This window comes from Cydia fagiglandana, chromosome 17 (assembly GCF_963556715.1).
Source record: "Cydia fagiglandana chromosome 17, ilCydFagi1.1, whole genome shotgun sequence".
Taxonomy (NCBI): Eukaryota; Metazoa; Arthropoda; class Insecta; order Lepidoptera; family Tortricidae; genus Cydia; species Cydia fagiglandana.
In genome coordinates, this window is record NC_085948.1 from 17,446,080 (window position 1) to 17,470,106 (window position 24,027).

General features: G+C 37.9%; 1 protein-coding gene across 1 annotated transcript; it reads right to left on the reverse strand.

Moving 5' to 3' along the window:
* Nucleotides 1–32: 32 nt before the first annotated feature.
* Nucleotides 33–23,465, reverse strand: LOC134672631 (myeloid leukemia factor). Its single transcript, XM_063530587.1, has 9 exons — nt 23,263–23,465; nt 22,065–22,246; nt 15,912–16,000; nt 12,741–12,843; nt 12,082–12,202; nt 11,543–11,610; nt 6,850–6,868; nt 5,526–5,609; nt 33–3,829 (listed from the first exon to the last, which is right to left on the reverse strand). Exons 1-9 carry the CDS (start codon nt 23,313–23,315, stop codon nt 3,736–3,738), a joined length of 813 nt encoding a protein of 270 aa, XP_063386657.1. The 5' UTR covers nt 23,316–23,465; the 3' UTR covers nt 33–3,735.
* Between the last annotated feature and the right edge of the window lie 562 nt (nt 23,466–24,027).

Sequence of the window (24,027 nt, forward strand, 5' to 3'; positions counted from 1 at the left end):
TACCTATATAATCGCATAAATAAAAGACACTATTTATGGTATATAATTTACTATTTAATCCTAATGATCACACAAAGATGAAAATTAAACCTAACATCAATAATACATCTAAAAATATTTTTACCATTCCTGTATTACACTAAATGGAATTTTTATAATAAGAGCTGAATAAACAACTATTAAATAAATTAAAGTACTTTATTGAACAAGTCAATACGATCGGTTTTGTGCGAAAATAACGTTTTAAAATCAGAAGATAAAGAAAAAACGAAATCAATCAATATACTTAAATAATCTAGTCTTAAGTATTTCTAATTACTTAACTTATACTTATTTGTGAACTTACACATGAGATTGGGTTAGTTTACCCGTTTTAGGTCAGTTGGGATAAAACAAACTTGGGGCAAAACCGTCTAAAGTAACATTCCTGACAAGGGGCAAAATGAACCGTGTTTTCACGCCCAACCAACTTTACCTAATATATCAATATTAATCGTGATCTATAGGAGAAAATAACATCTACCTTGTAACTGCCGTTAAAATAAGCAGTCAGTTTTTGTTTCTCATTAGAAACCGTCTTTTTTTAGATTATAAGCTCATTTAGACGGTGCGAGAACTCGCATGCGAGTTTCATTACATTGCGGTATTTGATTGGTCGGCTCAATTGGACGTAACCAATAGTTCTCGATGTAACCAAAATCGCATACGAGTTCGCGGCCGTCTAAATCAGCCCTTAAGAAAATAAATGCCAAGAACATGAACTGGGGCGTAAAAAGATTAGTGGTCTAAGGGTGCAATTATAGGTAATCGTTCACCTAATGCGATCGCCGAAAGTATGGGGTTGCCAGGCAACAGACAATAATACGTTAAACGACACGACCCCGACGCAGTATAATTTAGTCATAGGTCTGCTGTGAAATAAACTTAGTAATACAACCTGTACATCTCATCCTATACCGGGTGTGGCCTGTAATACGAGCAAAAAATTTAATTGTACGCAGTACTCCTCATACTGATCAACATTTGTTCAGCAACTTTTAAAAATAACTTTTGGTTTGATTTTTAACCTTTTAACCGCCGGCAATTTATGATCGAGCGTGCTCGTGTCGCCACCGACAGTAATTGTACCACGCAGAGTAAGGTTGGCATAGTTACGGGAGTTATAAATGTGCTGTAAAAACCAAATCAGATCTTTGTCTTATTTATCAGACTGTGGCGAAATGAGCTGGATATGTAATGTCTTATATATCAGACTCTGGCGGTTAAAGGGTTAATACACTTTAAAGTCTATTCTAAGACGCAATGTATTGCGAATTTTATTATGATTAAGGCGTGACAAGCAACGTCAATCACAAATGATATGGCATGGCGATGGCGTCCATTGAAGATAATATTTATTTTGTATGAAAAATAGGGAGTCTAAATACTTCATAATTTTTTAAAGTTGCTGAACTGAAATGTCACAGTTTGAGGAGTACAATCTATGTTTTAATTATTTGCGCGTGTTACAGGCCACACGCGGTATAGTCAGTAGTCACCTCTCTACTTCCCCAAAATACGTCACCATATACGTTACTCGAAATGAAGTAGCCGTAATTCTGATGTCAACATCAAATAAAATTGAGATTTATGGTGGTCTTCAAATATATTTCACCGAGACTTGTGTGTAGTTAGCAATTGTCCCATTTTTGAGGATCCACATTGCCCCAGATCACATTTTGGTCATTAATTACTCTCATAAGTCAAACTAAAGTCGCAGATGGCAATAATTTATTCATATCACACCACAGCATCAGAATACGCCATTTCCCGTGGTATACAGTTAAGGAAATTAAATTAGGTGACCTCTTAGGTTTTCTAAGCTCAAACCAACTTTTTCGAGCAATAAAGAAAAAGTTACAGGAAAATAACATTATGAAATTAGAGACATACAATTCTACCCAAGACCAGCGTGGGTAAAATGGCGCTCATACAGTTCAAATGATGTCTCACAGTCATACACTTTTGGAAATTAGAACGTGAATGTGTCGTTGTGTTTTCCCGAATATAAAAAGATATACCCCTTAACTAACAAAGACAGTTGGAAATATTTTTTTTTAAAAGACGTTAAGAAGTTACTTTGCATTTTTTTAAGCGCCACCTAACTAAGAGGGTCGCAAACATTTATAACTTCACATGAGATGTAAAAATACATGTCAAGTGTCAACAACACACTTATGGTCATGTCATGAAATCTAATCGTCCATCATACTCATATTCTATAAATTACACCGAATCCATACAAAAATAACGATTCATGACATGGAATAACTAACCTAACTGTATTATGGATAACACTTCTAATGGTCAGATATGTACAGTCGACGTCAAAGATATGTTTACACTTTTGCACCTTATGCCTTTGTAATAAGGCGAAAAATGTAAACATATCTTTGACGTCGACTGTAACACAGCATAAGTAGCTAAGCGGGTGAAGTATCCAAAATTATCTGAACAAAACATAATCGTTAAGAGAGCAAGAATGTGCTTAGAATTTTTTGTGCAACTTACCCGTTTAGCTACATATACTGCTAACAGTCGATACGAGTATTGGACACTAGAATACTAAATATACTCAATAGCAATAAAAAGGGTCACTCTGAGTGGAATATATAATACAAAATGACCCATTTTATTACTCTCCGATTGTACAACAGAAGCGCGACTTGAGCAGCTACGATAAAGTTGGTCTTATCGTTTAGAAGTAATCTATTACCGGATGAAAAAGATGACATAAAATTTTTGAACAGAGAAGTAATTGTCCTCAAATATGTATTTATATTATGCATGTCGCTTCGCTTCTATTATACATAAATAATCGACAAAATAAGAACATATTGAAATTCTAGACAAGCAACTATTTAATTCTAGGGAAATATCATTAATTGGGAATTTTTGTCTTATTTTGAATTGAACACAGATTATAACTATATCCAATTTTTACATGGTCTCTTATATTTTGGCTTATTATTTTTACGCCAAAGAACACAAAAGTGACCACTATGAATGTCATTGTCGTAAATATTTTTTTTTGTGATAATTATAACGGCGCGCATTGCATACATTTATTGGTGGTTTTGTTAGATTGCCAAATAAAGAGGGAGATAATAGCCAGATAAATCGTCTTTATCTAATACTTCATTAGTATCTCGTAATCTATCGGTCTTCAGACGTATCTATCTTTCCCCAAAAGATAGAGCCATATACGTTATTCAAAGTGACGTTAGCATAATATTGATGTTACCGCCTATTGTTCCCGGCATTATATCGCTGTGGGAGCTATTATTATCAAGTAACGTATAAGATCTAACCAAAACTTTTCCCAAAATACTGCGCCATATATATTATTCTCATAAGAATGATTTTGCGGTCGCTTGTTGGTTCCGGCATACTACTTTAACTGTTGTTATGCATATGCCTCACTAAAGGAAGATTAGAAGAAATTATGTGTCGAAGTCTAGTCAAAGGTCCCGCTATGTCGCTTACCATAAGGACGAGATTTGCTTGTCTTTATATATTTGATCTTTATACTAATAACCTGTCAAAGCGTCCTCATGGCAGACAAAGTGGGACTTTTTGCTTAGAAACGGCACACGAACTTTTCCCCATAAACCCGCGCCATATGCGTTATTCAAAGTGACGTTAGCATAATACCAGATGTTACCGCCTGTCAGTTCCTGTGGTTAGCGGTGGCGGCTAGTGCTCGGCGGGGGAGTGTCGCTTGTTGCGGGGGCGGTCGTGCCGGTGCCGTTGCGGGTGCGAGCCGCCGTACACGGAGCGCACGGACGAACTGGAATAGAAAACAAGTTTGTCATAATAAGCTTAATATCGTCGGGTGACAAGTAAAAGTCACTAAGTACCACCACAAGTTCATAGCTATAGTGAACCATATTAGTACTAAAAGAAGGTCAATTTTTGTTTAATTTTTTTTTAGTAATTAGTGACTTTTGCTTGTCACCTGACGATATATTGCTATGCCAGGGATACAGATTGAGGAAACCCCTGAATTTGGGAAAACATAATCAAGGCGATAAGCCTTCCTAAGATTACATACGAGTTTGTTATGGTGTCATCAAAATCTGAAGACGCTATTTCAAATTAAAAAAAAAACATATGGAGTTGTGGTTTTCAAGAAACAGCCATGGATACAAAATAAATATGTAGTTAATCCTCATGCCATGAAGCTTAAACTAACTACAAATATAAAGCGTAACTACATATATATAACTATAAAATCGTCGGGTGACAAGCAAAAGTCACTAACTAACACCATTGAAATTATTGGACAATAAACCGTGTTATAAGTGTAATAAAGTGCATTGTTTCTTTAATTTTTTGATAGTACTTAGTGACTTTTGCTTGTCACCCGACGAAATAGTAATATGAAATTGCGTGCAAATATTATTTTAGCATTATGATAACATGGACACATGCTAGTACAAATAATTATAATTTCGGTTGCTATTTTTTTAAATTACTTCGGTTGATGTTTTTTCTGATTTTTGTAAGTCGTTTCAACTCTATGTACAAAAAATATAAAACTAACATAGCAAACGTATGTACAACGTAATAAAATAAAATAATATTTATTACGATACATCTAATAGTGACGTCTCATTTGGTATCTGAAAGTGAAAGAGAAATGATATAAAGGTTTCAATAAAAACTGTTTCTGGGGTATCGTTTCTGCTAAAATTAAAATAGTATTAGTAAAATTAAAATTAAATATGTAAAGTCATTTATAATTTTATTATATATTTTAATAAATTGTTAAGGATGGTTTGAACTTGGTTAGTAACTTTAGTGAATAATTTTTAATTCAACAAAAATCTTATGCCTTCGTTTGATTGTTTTAAGTATTTTTTTGCATCTGTGGTAGCAATTAATTAACTAAATAATTGCATAAAAAGGATTCAAACGGTGATTATATTATTTTAGGAAGTTAGGATTTTTAGTAGACGATGTTTTAGATTTTTTAGATGATGCCAATTAGTGTCGAAGGTGTGTTATTATCACAGAACACTAGAGTTTTATTAAAGTTGTGAATCAAGGAAAATTTCGAGGATGTCACTTTGTCAGGTCAACTAAAGATGGCCGCCGTACGGCGTCAGGAAATGGGGTTGGCAACTGTCAAAGGTTTGCATAGATGGCGCCGTCATAGCTTGCCCCTTTTTCTATGAGATTTGTCTTAAAAGGCTGGTATCCATGGGATAAAATTTAATTAAAAAACAAAAATTGTAGTAGTTTTTGCAATGACATTGAAAAAAGTTGCCACGGTATATAGTGCTGGGTTCTTAATTTCAACCTGCGCCTTACTCTATCTATTATAATATAAATTTTATAATACGCTGCTTAAACACCAAACGTGTCGCGCGATACAGCGCCATCTAACGTCAACCTGTCAAAGTTATCTCATTGAATTGTCCTTGAATCTTCTAAACAACCCAGGGTCCAAGTCGCTATCATGTCGTCTCGCTCTGGCTCACCTGTTGGCGCCCTGTGCGAGCGGGCTGGCAGTAGTTCTCAGCGGGCGGCGCGGCGCGGGCCGAATGGCTCGTCTTTCTCGTTCGCTATTCGAACTGAAATACATGCGCTAGCTACAGATAGGGCCGCCATCTTGGATTTTAAGAATTTACTAAGACGTGAAATATGTTTTTTTTTAATTCCATGCAAAGTAATCAATCTTAATCGCTTCTTAAAGTAATTAAATTAAGTTTTCTAAGTATGTATTTGATATGTTCTAACGATGGTTTTGAATGAAACGGAATATTTACAGGACAGTTAGTCTTATAACATCTGTTTTGTCCATTTGTCCTACTTTATTTTACAAGATGGCGACTCTAACAGCTTAGAACAAGCTTGCATCCATTAAGATTGAAAAATCAACCTTAAATTCAAGGGGTTAAGGTTGTGTTTAAATTGATACAAACTTGTTTAATAGCTGATGTGTTTATAACATAAAGCATTTGGGACGTGAAAGGCACCTCAAACTCTGTTGTCAATAAGGTCGGTATTATCAACAAATAATACAAAAGGTCACAAATTTGGACTTATTACAACCCTTAAGAGTGCTATTACATTTCGGGGTTGAGCGAGTTTAGGTATTTTACGCGCTGCGGCAGGCCGTGCGAGCTCAGTATTCCGATCCCTTCTACCACACTCGCACTACAATGATGGATTAAACATTCTTGATCCTTCGCGAAGCATATTGAAATCAACCATAACAACACTAACTGTACTTAACTTATAAAGTCCTAAAACTGTTATTTGGTAAGTACGAAAATACTAAATGCAGTGCAAATGTACATAGGGGCTGTTCATAAATTACGTCGTCTATTTTTGACCCCCCCATCCCTCAAATCATCCAAAAATCATGCTTCGGATGACTCTGTTTCCTCCTACGTCATGCTACCATCATCCGATGTCCATGACCCCCTCCCCCCCTCCTCCCATTTGAAACGACGTAATTTATGAATAGCCCCATACTCGTACTTATGAACGTATATTACTCGAAAGAAATTATAGGTACTCGCTTATTTACAAGAAACAAGTTACAAGAAACTGAAGATACACAGGGTCTGATGATGGAGCTGGAAGGTGGCCACGGGTACCAGTCTATCATGTAACTAAACCACTTCGTGTTTGGGCTCGTTTGATTCGTCTAAACAAGATCTTTGACACTGAAGATACACAGGGTCTGATGATGGAGCTGGAAGGTGGTCACGGGTACCAGTCTCTCATGTAACTAAACAATTTCGTGTTTGGGCTCGTTTGATTCGTCTCAACAAGATCTTTGACACAAGACAGTACTCAGGGTCTGATGATGGAGCTGGAAGGTGGTCACCATTACCAATCAACCATACAACTAAACCACATCGTGTTTAGGCTCGTTTTATTCATCTCAACAAGATCTTTGACACTATATAGGTGATACTCAGAGTCTGATGATGGAGCTGGAAGTTGGTTACCGGTACCAATCAACCATGCAACTAAACCACTTCATGTTTAGGCTCGTTTGACTAGTCTCAACAAGATCTTTGACACTAGGTGATACTCAGAGTCTGATGATGGAGCCGGAAGGTGGTCACCGGTACCAATCAACCCTGCAACTAAACCACTTCATGTTTAGGCTCGTTTGATTAGTCTCAACAAGATCTTTGACACAAGATAGTACTATCTTGTGTCAAAGATCTTGTTGAGACGAATCAAACGAGCCCAAACACGAAGTGGTTTTGTTGCATGGTTGATTGGTACCGGTGACCACCTTCCGGCTCCATCATCAGACCCTGAGTACTATCTTGTGTCAAAGATCTTGTTGAGACGAATCAAACGAGCCCAAACACGAAATGGTTTAGTTGCATGGTTGATTAGTACCAGTGACCAAATTCCGGCTCCATCATCAGACCCTGAGTACTATCTTGTGTCAAAGATCTTGTTAAGACGAATAAAACGAGCCTAAACACGAAGTGGTTTAGTTGCATGGTTGATTGGTACCGGTGACCACCTTCCGGCTCCATCATCAGACCCTGAGTACTATCTTGTGTCAAAGATCTTGTTGAGACGAATAAAACGAGCCTAAACACGAAGTGGTTTAGTTGCATGGTTGATTGGTACCGGTGACCACCTTCCAGCTCCATCATCAGACCCTGAGTACTATCTTGTGTCAAAGATCTTGTTGAGACGAATCAAACGAGCCCAAACACGAATTGGTTTAGTTGCATGGTTGATTAGTACCGGTGACCACATTCCGGCTCCATCATCAGACCCTGAGTACTATCTTGTGTCAAAGATCTTGTTGAGACGAATAAAACGAGCCTAAACACGAAGTGGTTTAGTTGCATGGTTGATTGGTACTGGTGACCACCTTCCGGCTCCATCATCAGACCCTGAGTACTATCTTAAGTCAAAGATCTTGTTGAGCCGAATAAAACGAGCCTAAACACGAAGTGGTTTAGTTGCATGGTTGATTGGTACCGGTGACCACCTTCCAGCTCCATCATCAGACCCTGAGTACTATCTTGTGTCAAAGATCTTATTGAGACGAATCAAACGAGCCCAAACACGAATTGGTTTAGTTGCATGGTTGATTAGTACCGGTGACCACATTCCGGCTCCATCATCAGACCCTGAGTACTATCTTGTGTCAAAGATCTTGTTGAGACGAATCAAACGAGCCCAAACACGAAGTGGTTTTGTTGCATGGTTGATTGGTACCGGTGACCACCTTCCGGCTCCATCATCAGACCCTGAGTACCATCTTGTGTCAAAGATCTTGTTGAGACGAATCAAACGAGCCCAAACACGAAATGGTTTAGTTGCATGGTTGATTAGTACCGGTGACCAAATTCCGGCTCCATCATCAGACCCTGAGTACTATCTTGTGTCAAAGATCTTGTTAAGACGAATAAAACGAGCCTAAACACGAAGTGGTTTAGTTGCATGGTTGATTGGTACCGGTGACCACCTTCCGGCTCCATCATCAGACCCTGAGTACTATCTTGTGTCAAAGATCTTGTTGAGACGAATAAAACGAGCCTAAACACGAAGTGGTTTAGTTGCATGGTTGATTGGTACCGGTGACCACCTTCCAGCTCCATCATCAGACCCTGAGTACTATCTTGTGTCAAAGATCTTGTTGAGATGAATCAAACGAGCCCAAACACGAATTGGTTTAGTTGCATGGTTGATTAGTACCGGTGACCACATTCCGGCTCCATCATCAGACCCTGAGTACTATCTTGTGTCAAAGATCTTGTTGAGACGAATAAAACGAGCCTAAACACGAAGTGGTTTAGTTGCATGGTTGATTGGTACTGGTGACCACCTTCCGGCTCCATCATCAGACCCTGAGTACTATCTTAAGTCAAAGATCTTGTTGAGCCGAATCAAACGAGCCCAAACACGAAGTGGTTTAGTTGCATGGTTGATTGGCACCGGTGACCACCTTTCGGCTCCATCATCAGACCCTGAGTACTATCTTGTGTCAAAGATCTTGTTGTGACGAATCAAACGAGCCCAAACACGAAGTGGTTTAGTTGCATGGTTGACTGGTACTGGTGACCACCTTCCGGCTCCATCATCAGACCCTGAGTCAAAGATCTTGTTGAGCCGAATCAAACGTGCCCAAACACGAAGTGGTTTAGTTGCATGGTTGATTGGTACCGGTGACCACCTTCCGGCTCCATCATCAGACCCTGAGTACTATCTTGAGTCAAATAAATACATATAGAATGTCAGGTCGTTTCAAATATTTTTAATCCTGTCCGGTAGTTTATTAAACTGTACCATTATAAATTATAATACTATAAAAACAGTGCTAGGATCAAAGTCTCTCGTTGCGGTTTACACGCACACAGTATAGCGTTTTACACGGCGCCCGCCGCACACAATGATAAAAAACCTCGTCGTCGCCGTTGAAAATGTGCGGAGCCGACCGACACACGTCCTGCCTGTACAAGCTCTGCCGCGGCACTGAGCTGGTGAGCGCGCGTCATTGGTAATATAGAGTAGTTTTCAAAAAATTGCCAAAAAATTATAGTAGAATTTCATAAACACTAATGTATACCAACAGTATAAGCAAACGTTGCAGATTGCTTGAGTATGAAAATGACTTCGATATTAAGTAGATTTTCGTAGAAATTGACACTTGTTTCGGAGAGAAAATTGAGTTCGTTTTACTTTGATTTTCTCTTTCTCAAAGGTATGTAGGAAAAATATCGTTTGATATGCTTAAAGTACAGGGTATTAGTAATACAAAATAGCCAGGTTTAGCAGAGAAAACTTCTCAACATTTCCAAATAAAAGCTTGCCGTTCAGTGCTTCACGCGGTTTTTCGGAAACGACCATCAGAAAAAAATTCATTACTTATTTAATAAGTCCTTTTTCTAATATTTACAACGATATTTAAAAAGATAAGAAGACGCTTTTACTGGAACAAGTACTCATTGTTTCTAATAAGGAGCACAAAGTCCTGAATTTCGTCGACTAGTATCATAAATTTTGCATTATTTCGACTTTTCTTGTAAGAGCGCTCTTAATAAAGAATATATCTATCCACATAAAAATATATTTCGCAAGAAGCAAACTAAAAATAAAATATATTATTTGCTATAAGTAGTTCGTTTTTTTTATCATTAGAACAAAGGTAAACAATCTTGATGTGTCTTTTAATTGAAAAACAAGTTTTATTAAAATTGTATAGTTTTATGTAACAATTATGAATCTAATACGATAGTTTATATTCTTCTGCTTTCATAAGTAATAGTTACTGATTTTTAAAAAGCGCTTTTCAATTAAAAAATATGTCAATATCGCTTATCTTCTTTCTAATGACGAAATCAAGTGGACGAAAACTAGCCCAATTACCATACTCGTTTTGTTAAAAACGACACCTTTGGTTCGTTGTAAAATGCCTTAAGCCCGATTTAGACGATACGAGAACTCGCATGCGAGTTTCATACCATTGCGGATTATGATTGGTCGGTTGAATTGGACGTAATCCACAGTCCGCAATGTAACTAAAATCGCAAGCGAGTTCGCGCGCCGTCTAATTCAGCCCTTATGTTAAAAACATACTGCTAAACATAGGTATATAAACAGAAAATATAAAATCAGTGTAGATTGTGCTAAAATAAATATACAGTAATAAGTGCAAAAGAAAAGAATCAACATGCCAGCTACTTTCTATAACTTGATTAGAAACTCATACAATAGCTAAAAAAATATAATATTTGTTAATATATATTAATTTTGGAATTGATTTTATTTCGACTTTTATAATGAAGTACTTACAACTTGATACGTTTAAAATTTGCTTTGGCTTATTAAGCTTTGGTTTCCTAGGATAGCGGTGCTGCCATATAGCGGCCGTCTCCATACAAAATACGATTCCATTCATATTTAGCCGTATTATTTTGTATGGAGACGGCCGCTATATGGCACACCACTATCCTAGGAAACCAGAGGTTTGAATTTTTAATCAAGATAGACCCTTTTGTAAACAAGATGGGTGCATATTTACATGAATATATTTTTTCTAAAGAATTATTTGGTCAATTGATTACTTATATTTAATTAATTTAATAATGATTTGCCTGCAAAAGGTCATAGAGATCCAAAATCTACAAAGCTTTATAACAATTATAAAATAGCAATTACATAATTGTACATGATATAGAGAGAGGGAAAATAGAGCAAAATTCCATACTCGTAGGATTCTTTAAAGGGTTTATTTTTAATAAAATTGATATTCGACTACCGGTTGTTTTCTTACACCATTTTTGAGGATAGCACTACAGTATATGACTCTGCCGCAAGGCTAACTGCTGGCTTTGGCTTCAATTAAATTAATTGTTAGCCTGCATAAGTAGCAACCTCCGGGGCTCAACAATAATGTAGTAAAGTACTAACTTGGGTGGTGGCACGGCGGCGGCGCCGGCGCCGGCGTGCTCGTGCGCATGCGCGGCGTGCGCGGGCGCAGCCTCGATGGCGAGGCGCGGCGCGCGCGCGGGCGGGGCGGCGAGCGCGGCGCGGCCGTTGTGCGTGTAGGCGCCGGCTTTCACCTGGAACTCTCTGCCCAAATATGAACAAATACTTCAGTTGACCGTATCTTTCTATTGGAAAACGATATTTAGTATGTATAAACGGCGACACCGTCCATCGGTGGACCTTCTGCCTTTTGTAATAAGGTCCGACACTTAACGGGCGATGATACATAGTCTAATCTAAATAGTGATCCGCGGAAATCTAATTAGAAAACTCTTCAACACCGAGAAATTATTACGTATAAAATCTAAGAAAAAAACGTGGCTACTTTAATAAAAAAACCGGATGGCACTATAACTAAAAACAATATTCTAAATAGAAACAAAAACAATTGGCATAAAAAATCTCAAATCTCATCTCAAAATGTCAATGAAATCTATATAAACCATTTAAGCCTGGCAGCATAAGATCTAATAATATGTGCCCTCAATGTCAATCCACACTGTATAACAAAACTCCGTTACCACCCCTGACGCAAAACCCTAAAAAATAAGTCACCTGTCAAAGTCCTCAGCCTCGTCCTCATCCAGATTGATAAATTCCTGTCTCTCCTCCTGGTCGCCTGAATACACGTTCTGCTCTTTTTCCACCACGTGAGCTCGCTCGCCAATGTGGTGGCCTGTAAAGACAAACGACATATTCTATTACTAAATAGTATTTTAGAACGAGTGAGGAATGTTGAGAACCGACGCCGCACCATACATAAACGGAGCTGGGCGGGACTGTTGGAATTCAACGTACGCTAACCTCCTTACACTATTCTGGTTAGTTACCATGGTTGTTTTTATAAACAAATATGTCAGCATAAAAATAAACATACAACTGACGTTACGTGTTTTTATCTAACAGGAACATGATGCCTTCCGTCAACAAAAAAAAATTATGATGGCAGGTGGGTCAAAATGTCGACGGTGGCCGCTTTCAAACGAAAGGAGTATCTGGCGTCCGTCGGCTCGTTAGGTGGACGATTGCGAATCACTGCTGGATGAGATAGGCTCAGGTTTGGGATAAGTGGAGTACTCGAGTACCGGCTGATACGATGATGATATTTTAACTTGATGTGATAGTCAAGTTTTATAAGTGAGAACCTGTAATTGGCTCTTTAATTTTATTGTAGTTTATATAAATGTATGATTTCAAAATAAAATAAAACTTACCGATTGACATTTTCTTTGTCCCGGTGCGCGAGTCCTGGAGGGTCTTCCGGGTCTCCTTAATGCCATTGGGGCCGATCTTTGTGCTGCTGGTCGAGCTGAATACCTGAAGGCAAACGTTGTATATTTTATTTCATTAAATCTACTACTACTTAATCGCGCAGCGACCCAAAATGAGTCTTGGCCTCCGACACGAGCAAACGCCAGTTGTCTCGATCCAGCGCAATCTCCCGCCGGTTATCGGCTTGAAGAGGCAAGTCCGCTTCAACCTCATCGCCCCAGCGATACATACACAACATACTTACATTAAATCTACGACTGCTATTATTTTTTTATTGACCGAGAGAAAACGAAGTTCAGCTTCGGAAAAATTATTTCGCATGGCCGGATGTACTCGTCTACAGGTCGCATTTTTCAACCGATTCTCGTGAAATTTGGCGAGTAGGTATATAATTATTTTGCGGAGTTGTAAATTTTTCAAAATGGCGGAACCATAAGGGTTCGTGAGGTCTACAACACACAGAGCCATTAGTTTATTATTTACAATGACAAAAAGAATATGTGAACAAATTTTATTCTAGCCTCCTATTAAGACTCTGCGTATATTTTTTTGTACATATTCTACAATCTATTTTGAACTTTTATTGTGTAACTAAGGATTTAAAATTCAAGGATAAAATAATTGCTTCTGGGTTTCAGGAGGCTAGACCAACATAATTAGGTTAATTTAGTTTGAGTAGTTTTTTTAAAAACGGGGCACAGTTTGCACTACGATAATAATTGTTCGCGCGGTGAACCGCATCCAATTGATTAGATTGAGTTGGCCTTTTAGAGATTGTTTGACTTGTTAATTATATAAAATAATCAATGTACAGCTAACTAAGCCTTTTTCGCTTAATATAGGGTAAACCGAAATCTTTCGGTAGTGTGCGGTTTTTTGCGACTTATTGCAATCATATTATATGATAGTTGCAACACTATTGGTCCTTATATATGTTATACTTTTGAATAAACATCGTAGCAAACTGTGTACCATAGCAACTTGAATGAAAGAACCCATCGTTCTTAAACTTTAAATCAACAAAACGTCATTTATCATTAGAATCAGATTCAAACACAAGTCATTGGCAAACTGCCTACGCGGCTGACCGGCCGTGACCCTGGTTCAAGTCCATACGTATGACACCACCCATTAACACAACTACATAATTCATATTAGACATGCCTAATGCTTGGTTTTTGCGGATCTCAAATCGCTATTTTGTACCCGGGCATTTTCGCAAGAAGAGATACAATAAACTTTTTTTCTAAAATAGGTAAATTTAATGTTTTTTTTCAACTCATAATCACGAGCTCTCTCGATCCTATTAGAAGAAAAAAAAAGCGTCCCAAATTGTGTCCCAATCCGTAACCATTTTTAGGGTTCCGTACCCAAAGGGTAAAACGGGACTCTATTACTAAGACTTCGCTGTCCGTCCGTCCGTCCGTCCGTCTGTCACCAGGCTGTATCTCACGAACAGTTGAAATTTTCACAGATTATGTATTTCTGTTGCCGCTATAACAACAAATACTAAAAACAGAATAAAATAAAGATTTAAATGGGGCTCCCATACAACAAACGTGATTTTTGACCAAAGTTAAGCAACGTCGGGAGTGGTCAGTACTTGGATGGGTGACCGTTTTTTTTTTTTTGCTTTTTTTTGTTTTTTTTTTGCATTGTGGTACGGAACCCTTCGTGCGCGAGTCCGACTCGCACTTGCCCGGTTTTTCAAACTAGGTACTGAAAATCTTGGGCAATTTTTTTCTCCTACCTTCTTTCCCCTAGATCTAAAAAGCTTATTCTGAGTAGGAAAAATGTTAAATTACCTACCTTAGAAAAAAAAGTTGATTGGATCTCTTTTCGCTAAAATGCCCACCCGCGACTAAGGTACGAAACAGCCAAAAACCTTATTTTTTTACAAGCTTTTATTTAACTTGCCCTGTTAGTTTCACCCTGGTAGTTTAAATTTTGCATACAAATGTAAATCGGATGCAACATTATGATGACATGGAGCTGATCTGATGATAGAGACCTGATGTATGCAAATTTTCAGCTTCATTGGAAGACGGGAAAGTGGGTAAAATTTAACTTGCAAGATTTGACCCGTACATAGATACAATACATACGTACTTAGATACATAGGTACATTGCAAGTTAATAAAAAGCTTGTAAAAACCGGGGAACCAAATAAGCGTTTCCAAGGTCACAAATTATATTTAAAAGATTCGTAAGTCAGTAAGAAACCAAACAATTTCAGAAGAAATAATTGACGCCCCATTTCGAAACTTTGCGCGGCGCGTGGTGGGGCTGCCAAGCCATAAAATATAAAAAAAAATTGCTCCAAGTTATACCTATTGTCTAAATTGTATTGTAAGCAAGGCAGGTTTTCCGCAACTCTACGACTGGCGTCTATTTTGCGTTTCAAGTTAAAGCTAAATGTTGTAAATGTTGGATATTTTTCCAACCATATTAGACGAGAATCAATATAAAAATAAGTACCTACGTATGTTACTAAAACAACTGTACATATTGATAATTTTATTATATTCGGGATATATACAGAAATAACTATTAAATAAAAAAAACCGTTTTAAGCCAACAAAATCCATTTTATGCCAAAAATGCCTTACAATTTACATCATTTTGGAAAACTCTTCTCGGCTGATACCCTATAAACTGCTAGATCGATTTCTATGAAATGCTAAGAACCAGCGCAACCGCAAGAAAACTCGCTTTCAATTAAAAGTAAACCGCATCGAAACCGGCGCATCCGTTCGAGAGCTACGATGCATCAGACAGACAGATATTGGGGTCAAACATTAAACACCCCTCTTTTTTCGTCGGAAGTTCAAAAGAATCACGAAATCTTTGCAGATACAACTCTTTGTCTATTCTCATGTCTCAAGTGTTTTGATTTTCCTAAGAATACTAATAACTAGCGACCCGCCCCGGCTTCGCACGGGTTACACAAAGCCTTAACAGATTATACACCTAAACCTTCCTCAGGAATCACTCTATGAAAACCGCATGGAAATCCGTTCAGTAGTTTTTGAGTTTATCGCGAACATACATACACACAGACAAACTTGACGGGGGACTTTGTTACCAGTAACCAGTACCAATACTGTACTTACCTGAGGTTTTCCGTTGGGTCCACCAGAAGACATGACGACTGTGCTGCTACTGAAGGAGCTGCCGGCAGTCATCGGCCCGTCCAGATCTGCTGTGATATACAAAAACATAATATAAGAAATATTGACTATTGCACTCAAAACACCTATACAGGGTGTCCAAGAACTACCACGTCACAGTGACTCCGGAGGTAGGTCAACTCAAGAGGAACCTAACCAGCCTAATATGACCCCAGTAAAAGAAACACGGTTTTCGAAAAATAAATGAATTTTCCCCTTTGCACTAACAATGTTAAAATGAAGGGGAAAATTCTCTAATAACTCAACCCCCCCTCCCATGCAATTTTTACTAGGGTCATGTTAGCCTGGTTAAGGCTCCGTCACACAGGCGCCGGAAAACGCGCCTGTGTGACGGAACGTTTAGGTTCCTCTTGAGTAGACCTACTACCGGTGTCACTGTGACGTGGTAGTTCTGGGACATCATGTATAATATCCTCCTGAGTCCGAAAAGCAACATTTTTGTATCTGATATACATATATCCCATTGCTGGGCACAGGCCTCCTCTCATGCGTGAGTGTTCGGCCTATATTAAGTCCTAAGGCACAGAATAAATAATAGTACTAGGTACAGAAGACTCACTCTCTAACAAAACGCGTCTGTTACGATCAGGACAGATATGGCCGCTAGGTGGCGACAGCGCCACGCGCGGCTTATGGCAAACCCCAAAATTGGGGTCGAGCGGATGTACTTTTAGCTACCTGTAGCAAAGCGACGAAATCGCGGAGTGAGACACGCCTGCCTAAGGTTTCTTAGGCCCACTTGCACCATTCCACTAACTCGGGGTTAACTGGTGGTTAACCCCGAGTTAGTGGAATGGTGCAAGTGGGCCTTAGTGACTCAGTAATAAATAATAATTTTGCAATAGATACTAAAATAATGTATGCGCACGGTCTCAAGATGATTGTAGTCTCTTTATACAAAGTCCTTTGTAGTGGCTCTTAAACTATATTCCGTTAACTTTAACGACGCATAATAAAGACTGAAAGACGCATAATAGCTGCTTGGCTATTATGCGTCTTTCAAGAATAGAAATAACTCTTATAATAAGTGCCTGACGTCATAGTCATAAATTGCGTGTTAGTAAAATAAAACATTGTTAGGCACTGATCCCACCGCGAGCTAGTAAGCTAAGAGCTATCGGCTATAAACACGAACAAAAGATAAGCACTCCCGTGTAAATAAAAGAGACACGGCGATGTTTATAGTTACTCGCCCAGCGGTGAGCTCATAGCTTACTAGCTCGCGGTGGGACCAGTGCCTTAGGATATCTGCATTCACCAGTCCATAATTTGCATGCCTCTGTAGTATGATTAACATTTTTTTTATCTGATTTTTATCGAGGCTTTGTAGTAGTAGTAGTAGTAAACTCTTTATTGTACAAAAAGACATATTAAAAATAACATACAATTAGCAAGAAGTACAAAGGCGAACTTATCGCTTTGGACACTAGGACCTACGTAAACATGTCAGCCTCATGATTAGGGTTGCCATACGTCCCGTATATACGGGACTGTCACCGTATTTAAGTATCACGTCCCGTATTTTTACTGGTCCCGTTTTTGTCCCGTATTTTGTCGACCGGTCTGGCCAAGTGGTTCGAATCCTGGTAAGGGCATTTATTTGTATGGTGATGCAGACATTTGTTACTGCGTTGTTTTCTATGTACCTATTTAAGTGTTTATTTATACAGTGCCAGCCACTTGAATAGCCTCACTCACCAAAATTAATATATCTCATAGTAATATAAAAAGGAGATATACATTAAACATTAAATATGAAATAAAACAAGAAGCCTTGTAATAGTAAATAAAATATTTATTGTTATCTAATCAAAGTTTTAAGAAATAACGTCAAACAAATAATTGGCCCTTCCACTTGAATAGCCTCACATGCTAAAGGATACTTTTTAGTTATTAAAACTCTTTCGTTTAATATTTTGTATACCTTCCATTACACCTTATTAATTCGAAAATATGATTAGGTAGTGATTCATATAAAGAATCTGTGTAATTAACGTCCACAGAATCCCAAAAAGTGTAAATAGCTTGAATCAGTTCTTCTTTATTACTAAACTGTCTTCCGTTGTAATAAACTTGCCGAGATAGCCAACCCCAGGCATTCTCCATGATGTTCAGATCAGGAGACAAGGTTGGCCAATCTAGAACTTCAATCTGGTTTTCATCAAACGACTTTGTAATTATGGCTGACGTGTGTATGGGAGCATTATCATGCTGAAAAAACATTTTTTTTTCTACTTATTACTTTTCTGATCTTACTTTTTATTTCTTTTAATAAATTTAAATACTTTTCAGCATTTAGTATGGGATCCCTTTGTTTCCCATAAACTTATTGTGTCGAATTTCGATAGTCAGAAATTGATATCCATATAATTTATGGACATAAACATCAATAGTCATAATTTTTGTTAAGTATAACGTTTCATAGTTCTAATGTTAAACATCTATAATATTGAACACTATAATCACAAAAGTTATAAAATTGATGAGTATAACATTCAAAGGTATATCAATAATTATTCAGAAATATTTTAAGGCATATATTTTATCGGACTAATGGTCGTTATTCATATAGTTTTAATATCATCCCTTTGTTTCCCATAAACTTACTGTTCCGAATTTCGATAGTCAGAAAATGATATCCATTATGATTAATGGACATAAACATCAATAACATAATTTTTGGCAAATAAAACGTTTAATGTTTCTAATATTTAGGAGCTATTACTATGAAACATTATTGTTTATATTTAAACATTATGACTTTCAATAATTATGTCAAACAAAGGGACCCCCATTTTTTATGATTAAAGTGAATTACGTCTAAGAAACCAAACCAATAACATCCTCCTTCATATAAAGAAAAAAAGAAACCTGTTTCCTCAGGTAGGTTTGTTAGTTACCTTGTGTCCCTCAGAGCGGAAATAGGAGCCCCGCGAAGCGGGGCTCCGTCGACTCGTTGGTGGGACAAAATGGCTTAATAAGCTACATGAAAAATAAGAAATAGCGGGGAAATCAGTAAGTCAAACAAAAGAAATCTGTTTCATCAGGTAGGTTCGTTAGTTACCTTGTGTCCCTGAGAGAGGAAATAGGAGCCCCGCTAAGCGGGGCTCCGTCGACTCATTGGCGGGACGAAATGGCTTAATAAGCTACATGAAAAATAAGAAATGGCGGGGAAATCAGTAAGGCAAACAATAAAAAATCTATTTCCTCAGGTAGGTTCGTTAGTTACCTTGTGTCCCTCAGAGCGGAAATAGGAGCCCCGCAAAGCGGGGCTCCGTCGACTCGTTGGCGGGACGAAATGGCTTAAAATGAAAAATAAGAAATGGAGGGGAAATCAGTAAGCCAAATAAAAAATAATCCCCAGGTAGGTAGGCAAGCATGCAATTTGTATTGTTTAATTTTATAACTATTGACAATATGACTAATAAAAATTATGATCGGAAACGTAATGGTCTAAAAAAATCGGAACTTAAAATTTAGGGAATGCAATAGAGACCCCGACTTATCATTATAACCTGCGATAAAAGACCTTACAACGATTATTATAAGCGAGTTTATTGCCTTCAACATTATGTAGTGGTGTACCTTCTGGACTATGAATATTATGAGTAACAAATTTTATACCTAACAATAATAATGACCTGCAAAAATCGGAATTACAATTTATGTTGTTAAATTTTATGACTATTGACAATATGACTAGTAAAAATTATGATGGAAAACGTTATGAACTGAAAAAATCGGAACAAAAAATTTATGGGAACCAATAGAGACCCATTTAGTATTCCATCTACCATATTTAAATCAACAGTACCATAGTAAGAAATTGCTCCCCAAACCATCACCGATCCGAGAGTTGAGTGATCACGTGATAGTTCTTTCAGATCTTTCCTTAGGTCATGAAAATAATATTTAAATCCATCTGGACCATCTAGATTAAACTTTTTCTCATCACTAAAAATCACATTTCGCCACTCGGTTTTCCAGCACATGTACTTTTTGGCAAAAGACAGTCGATCCGCCACATGTTGTTCGCGCAAAGGAGGTTTACTCATGATATTTCTCGTTTGAGGTGGAATGATGTTCTAATAATTCGTCGAACTGTAGAGAGAGATACTCTAGTATTTATTTCACTAGCTATCTGCCTGGCGGTCTTGGTGGAATTTGAAGCAGAGCGTAAAATTAGTCGACGTTCACGATCCATAGTGGCAAATTTTGTGCGTCCTTTATACTGGTGGCCGTAATTTTCCTTATTTTTAACATAATTATTAATAACTTTAGGGCTGCGACCAATTTTTTTTAGCTATCTCACGATGGGATAATTTATGAGTTAAATAAAAATTAACCTTTTCAATTTCTAAACTTGTACGTTTTTGCCACGTCCTATAGTCACAAAAACATTGTGTTTATCGCGTTACTGCAGGTACTTAATAGAATGCCTTCTGTATTATCTAATCATAATAAAATAAATTTGAAAGCGAAACATAAATGCACGGTTTGGACAATTATGTTACACTGAGGCTATTCATGTGGACGACCCGTATTAGCTCTTGCGTCCACGACGTTTCGCGCGCAGACAAGTTCGGACTTGTGAATGTGTCGTTCGATAAACGTCAGGCCGTACAATTCAAATTTAAGATATATTGATAAAAATTATCACGTATAATTATAATACTCACAATATATAGGTGAGGCTATTTAAGTGGTTGGCACTGTATATCGTTGTCCACCCCACCCATCGGTGGCCCGCGCGAAAGTTTCTGAGGCGCACTATGGCCCTCAGGTAAAAAAAGTCCCTTATCAGTTCAGACTAATTATGGCAACCCTACTCATGGGTGCTTTCATTTTCATAGTTCTCTTCTCTACTCGAGGGAGATATCAAAAATGTGGTAGCTTTGTCCGATAAAGGCTCTGCCAACCAACAATTGATGAACCATTGTGCTCCATTGCCATTGCCCAAACTACCAAAAATTCTTTTTCTCAAATCCGAATTCCGGACGCAGTCCAACAACACGTGAGACAAGTCATCAGTCTTCTGACAAGTCTATGCCAGGGATATTGCGGATGCAGAATTTTTGACATCCACGGGATTCGGATATTTAAAGGCTCACATCCGCGGATGCGGATTTCAAGATTAGGTACTTAAAAAACGTCATATACCTATTACATTTTAGTTGTTTTTATTTTAAAGAAACCAAACGGTTAGTATTTGAGCAATAAATATAGGTGCGTTATATTTAACAAACAGTAACTTGGCCGACTTTTCTGGATCTAGACGATTTCGTTATAGGTAATGACGAAATTACGTAGCACTAACGTCGTCGCTAATACGTTCCTGCACAGACTTGTTCGATATCCAGATCCGCATTAAGCTCCTCGATTTTATGCGGATTTTGAAAATAATGCGGAAGTTCCGCAGTTGCGGATGCGGATATTGGCAACGTCCCTGGACCCCTGGACTCCTGGTCTAGACACAGTGGAGACGGAGGGTTATTGGTATCGTCTTGGGTCGTCCCATTCGTTTTTTGTCAAGTTCTTAAATTAGTCCTATTCTGCTTTCGTCACTCATTCTACATTGAAAGCCACCGACGATTGTGACGTATGTAGAATGGGTGACGAAAGCAGAATAGGACTAATTTAAGAACTTGACGAAAAACGAATGGGACGACTCAAGACGATACCGGATTATTAACTTACCAGAGAACAATCTCTTCATCTGAGGCATCTGCGGCATGAACGGCATCAAGCTCATGCCGCCCATGCCCATGCCCATGTTGGACCGCGGCATGAGGGACAGCGGGCCGCCCAGCATGCCGAATGGGTCAGAGAAGAGAGAAATACAATGGCAAACAATTATGCACATCTGTAGTAGGATTATTAACTTACCAGAGAACAATCTGTTCATCTGAGGCATCTGCGGCATGAACGGCATCAAGCTCATGCCGCCCATGCCCATGCCCATGTTGGACCGCGGCATGAGGGACAGCGGGCCGCCCAGCATGCCGAATGGGTCAGAAAAGAGTGAAATACAATGGCAAACAATTATGCACATCTGTAGTAGGATTATTAACTTACCAGAGAACAATCTGTTCATCTGAGGCATCTGCGGCATGAACGGCATCATGCTCATGCCGCCCATGCCCATGCCCATGTTGGACCGCGGCATGAGGGACAGCGGGCCGCCCAGCATGCCGAACGGGTCCGAGAAGAGAGAGTTCATCATGTTGTTCATTTGACGCATGTGACGCATGTGCGAGCTGTAGAAACAAAACACAATATTTCCAAAACATTATTTGATATTTATACAGGGATAATTTTACAGCATTGTAACAGCAAGGGTGCCAATGCGCTGTAAAATTAAGTAATGTTATATAGTACTTATAGGAAAGCCATAGTATTATAAATCCATACATGAATGCGAATGTGTGTCAGTCTGTTACCACTTCATGCTTAAACTACTGCCTTGATTTAGTGGAAATTTGGCAGAAATTGTCCTATTGACAGTAAAAATTTTCCTACAATACAATATAAAATAATTAATCGTAGAATATATTTTTTAATTGGATCACTGAAATTTCTAACAAAAGCCTGTTTATAGAAATAAGCTTAAATCCTGGCAATTTGCTGACTAAGGCCCATTGCACACCATGTTTTTCATTCCACAAAGCAATTTACATTTTGCAGCAACTGGCAGAAGCATGTACCAAACTGTGATGAGTGGTGGAAGAACGGGAAGGCCTTTGCCCAGCATTGGATACTGCTATTTAAAAAAATCAACCATTCATTGTCAGTATAGTGTCTATATGGCCAGTAACCAATTCTCTAATAAAGTACAGAAAAATTCCCCACCCTAATACTATTTCATAGTAGGTTGCTATAACAGTAACAAATTATATGCTGCAAACAGTGTAGGGGTAGAATCATAAAATAAGATAAAAAATAACACAATTATTTGAGACCAATATAAGAATTAGAAGAAAAATGATTGGAATCAGAACTGGAAAACTACAATTATTTCAATATCCTCTTACTCTCTATTTATTCACGAGTTATGTTTTGATAACATGCTTTCGAAAAGATTGCTTCATCCCTGACACAAAAAAACGTATGTCACGTCAGCCTATATGCAAAAAAGCGCAAAAAACAGCACATTCAGTTAGTGACGATTACGTGGTTCCAATCCTCGACTTAATAAATTTAATAGAGGATTAAATGAATAGCTATTTAGATAGCCAAATTGTGGAAAATTCCATTAACAAAATTATCAACTTACCCGAAAAACGGATCATCTTCAACATCCCCCATCAAAGACCCAAAGAGAGACATGTTTCTAATTCTTCAAGACAGTAATAATCTTAATTTCTTAAAACACTTCCAACGTGGTATTTACCAGGTGATCACGCCAAATTCACGTCTCAATTTGCTTTCAGAAAATCGAAATCTCTGGTAATTCGCGAGTCTACAAACACGCACGAATAAATGTCAAACTCGAATAGTGTTGGGATTTGGGATCTTTGGTATTGCCAGGTATTGCTATGCTTCGATTGTGCACGATTACAAAATCGATTCTAACTTGTATCGATATGGAAAATTCCAAACTTGATCCAAACATTGGTACATATATGGAGTTAGAAAACTCTGCAAAGCACAGAGTCCGAAGCGTGTTGCTCGAAGCACGAATTAATCTAGTTATCTTCTTCCTCGCGTTATCTCGCCATTTTTGCCACGGCTCATGGGAGCCTGGGGTCCGTTTTACAACTAATCCCAAGAATTGACGTATGCAGTAGGCACTAGTATCTAAACTAGTTATTGTATTATAAATAAATGTTTAATTCAGATTATTATGCTTAAGTACTACTTAATGCGATCACATTTAATTTTAGAAGGATAAACTATAGGGATGTTTCCTGTACTTAAAATAAATTATTTCAAACCGTGCACGAAATAAAGCACCAGATAATTATTAGAAAAACATAGATAGCAGCTATTTTTAAACACAATTTGTATTTAATAAATCGAATTGAATATAAAAAGTAGG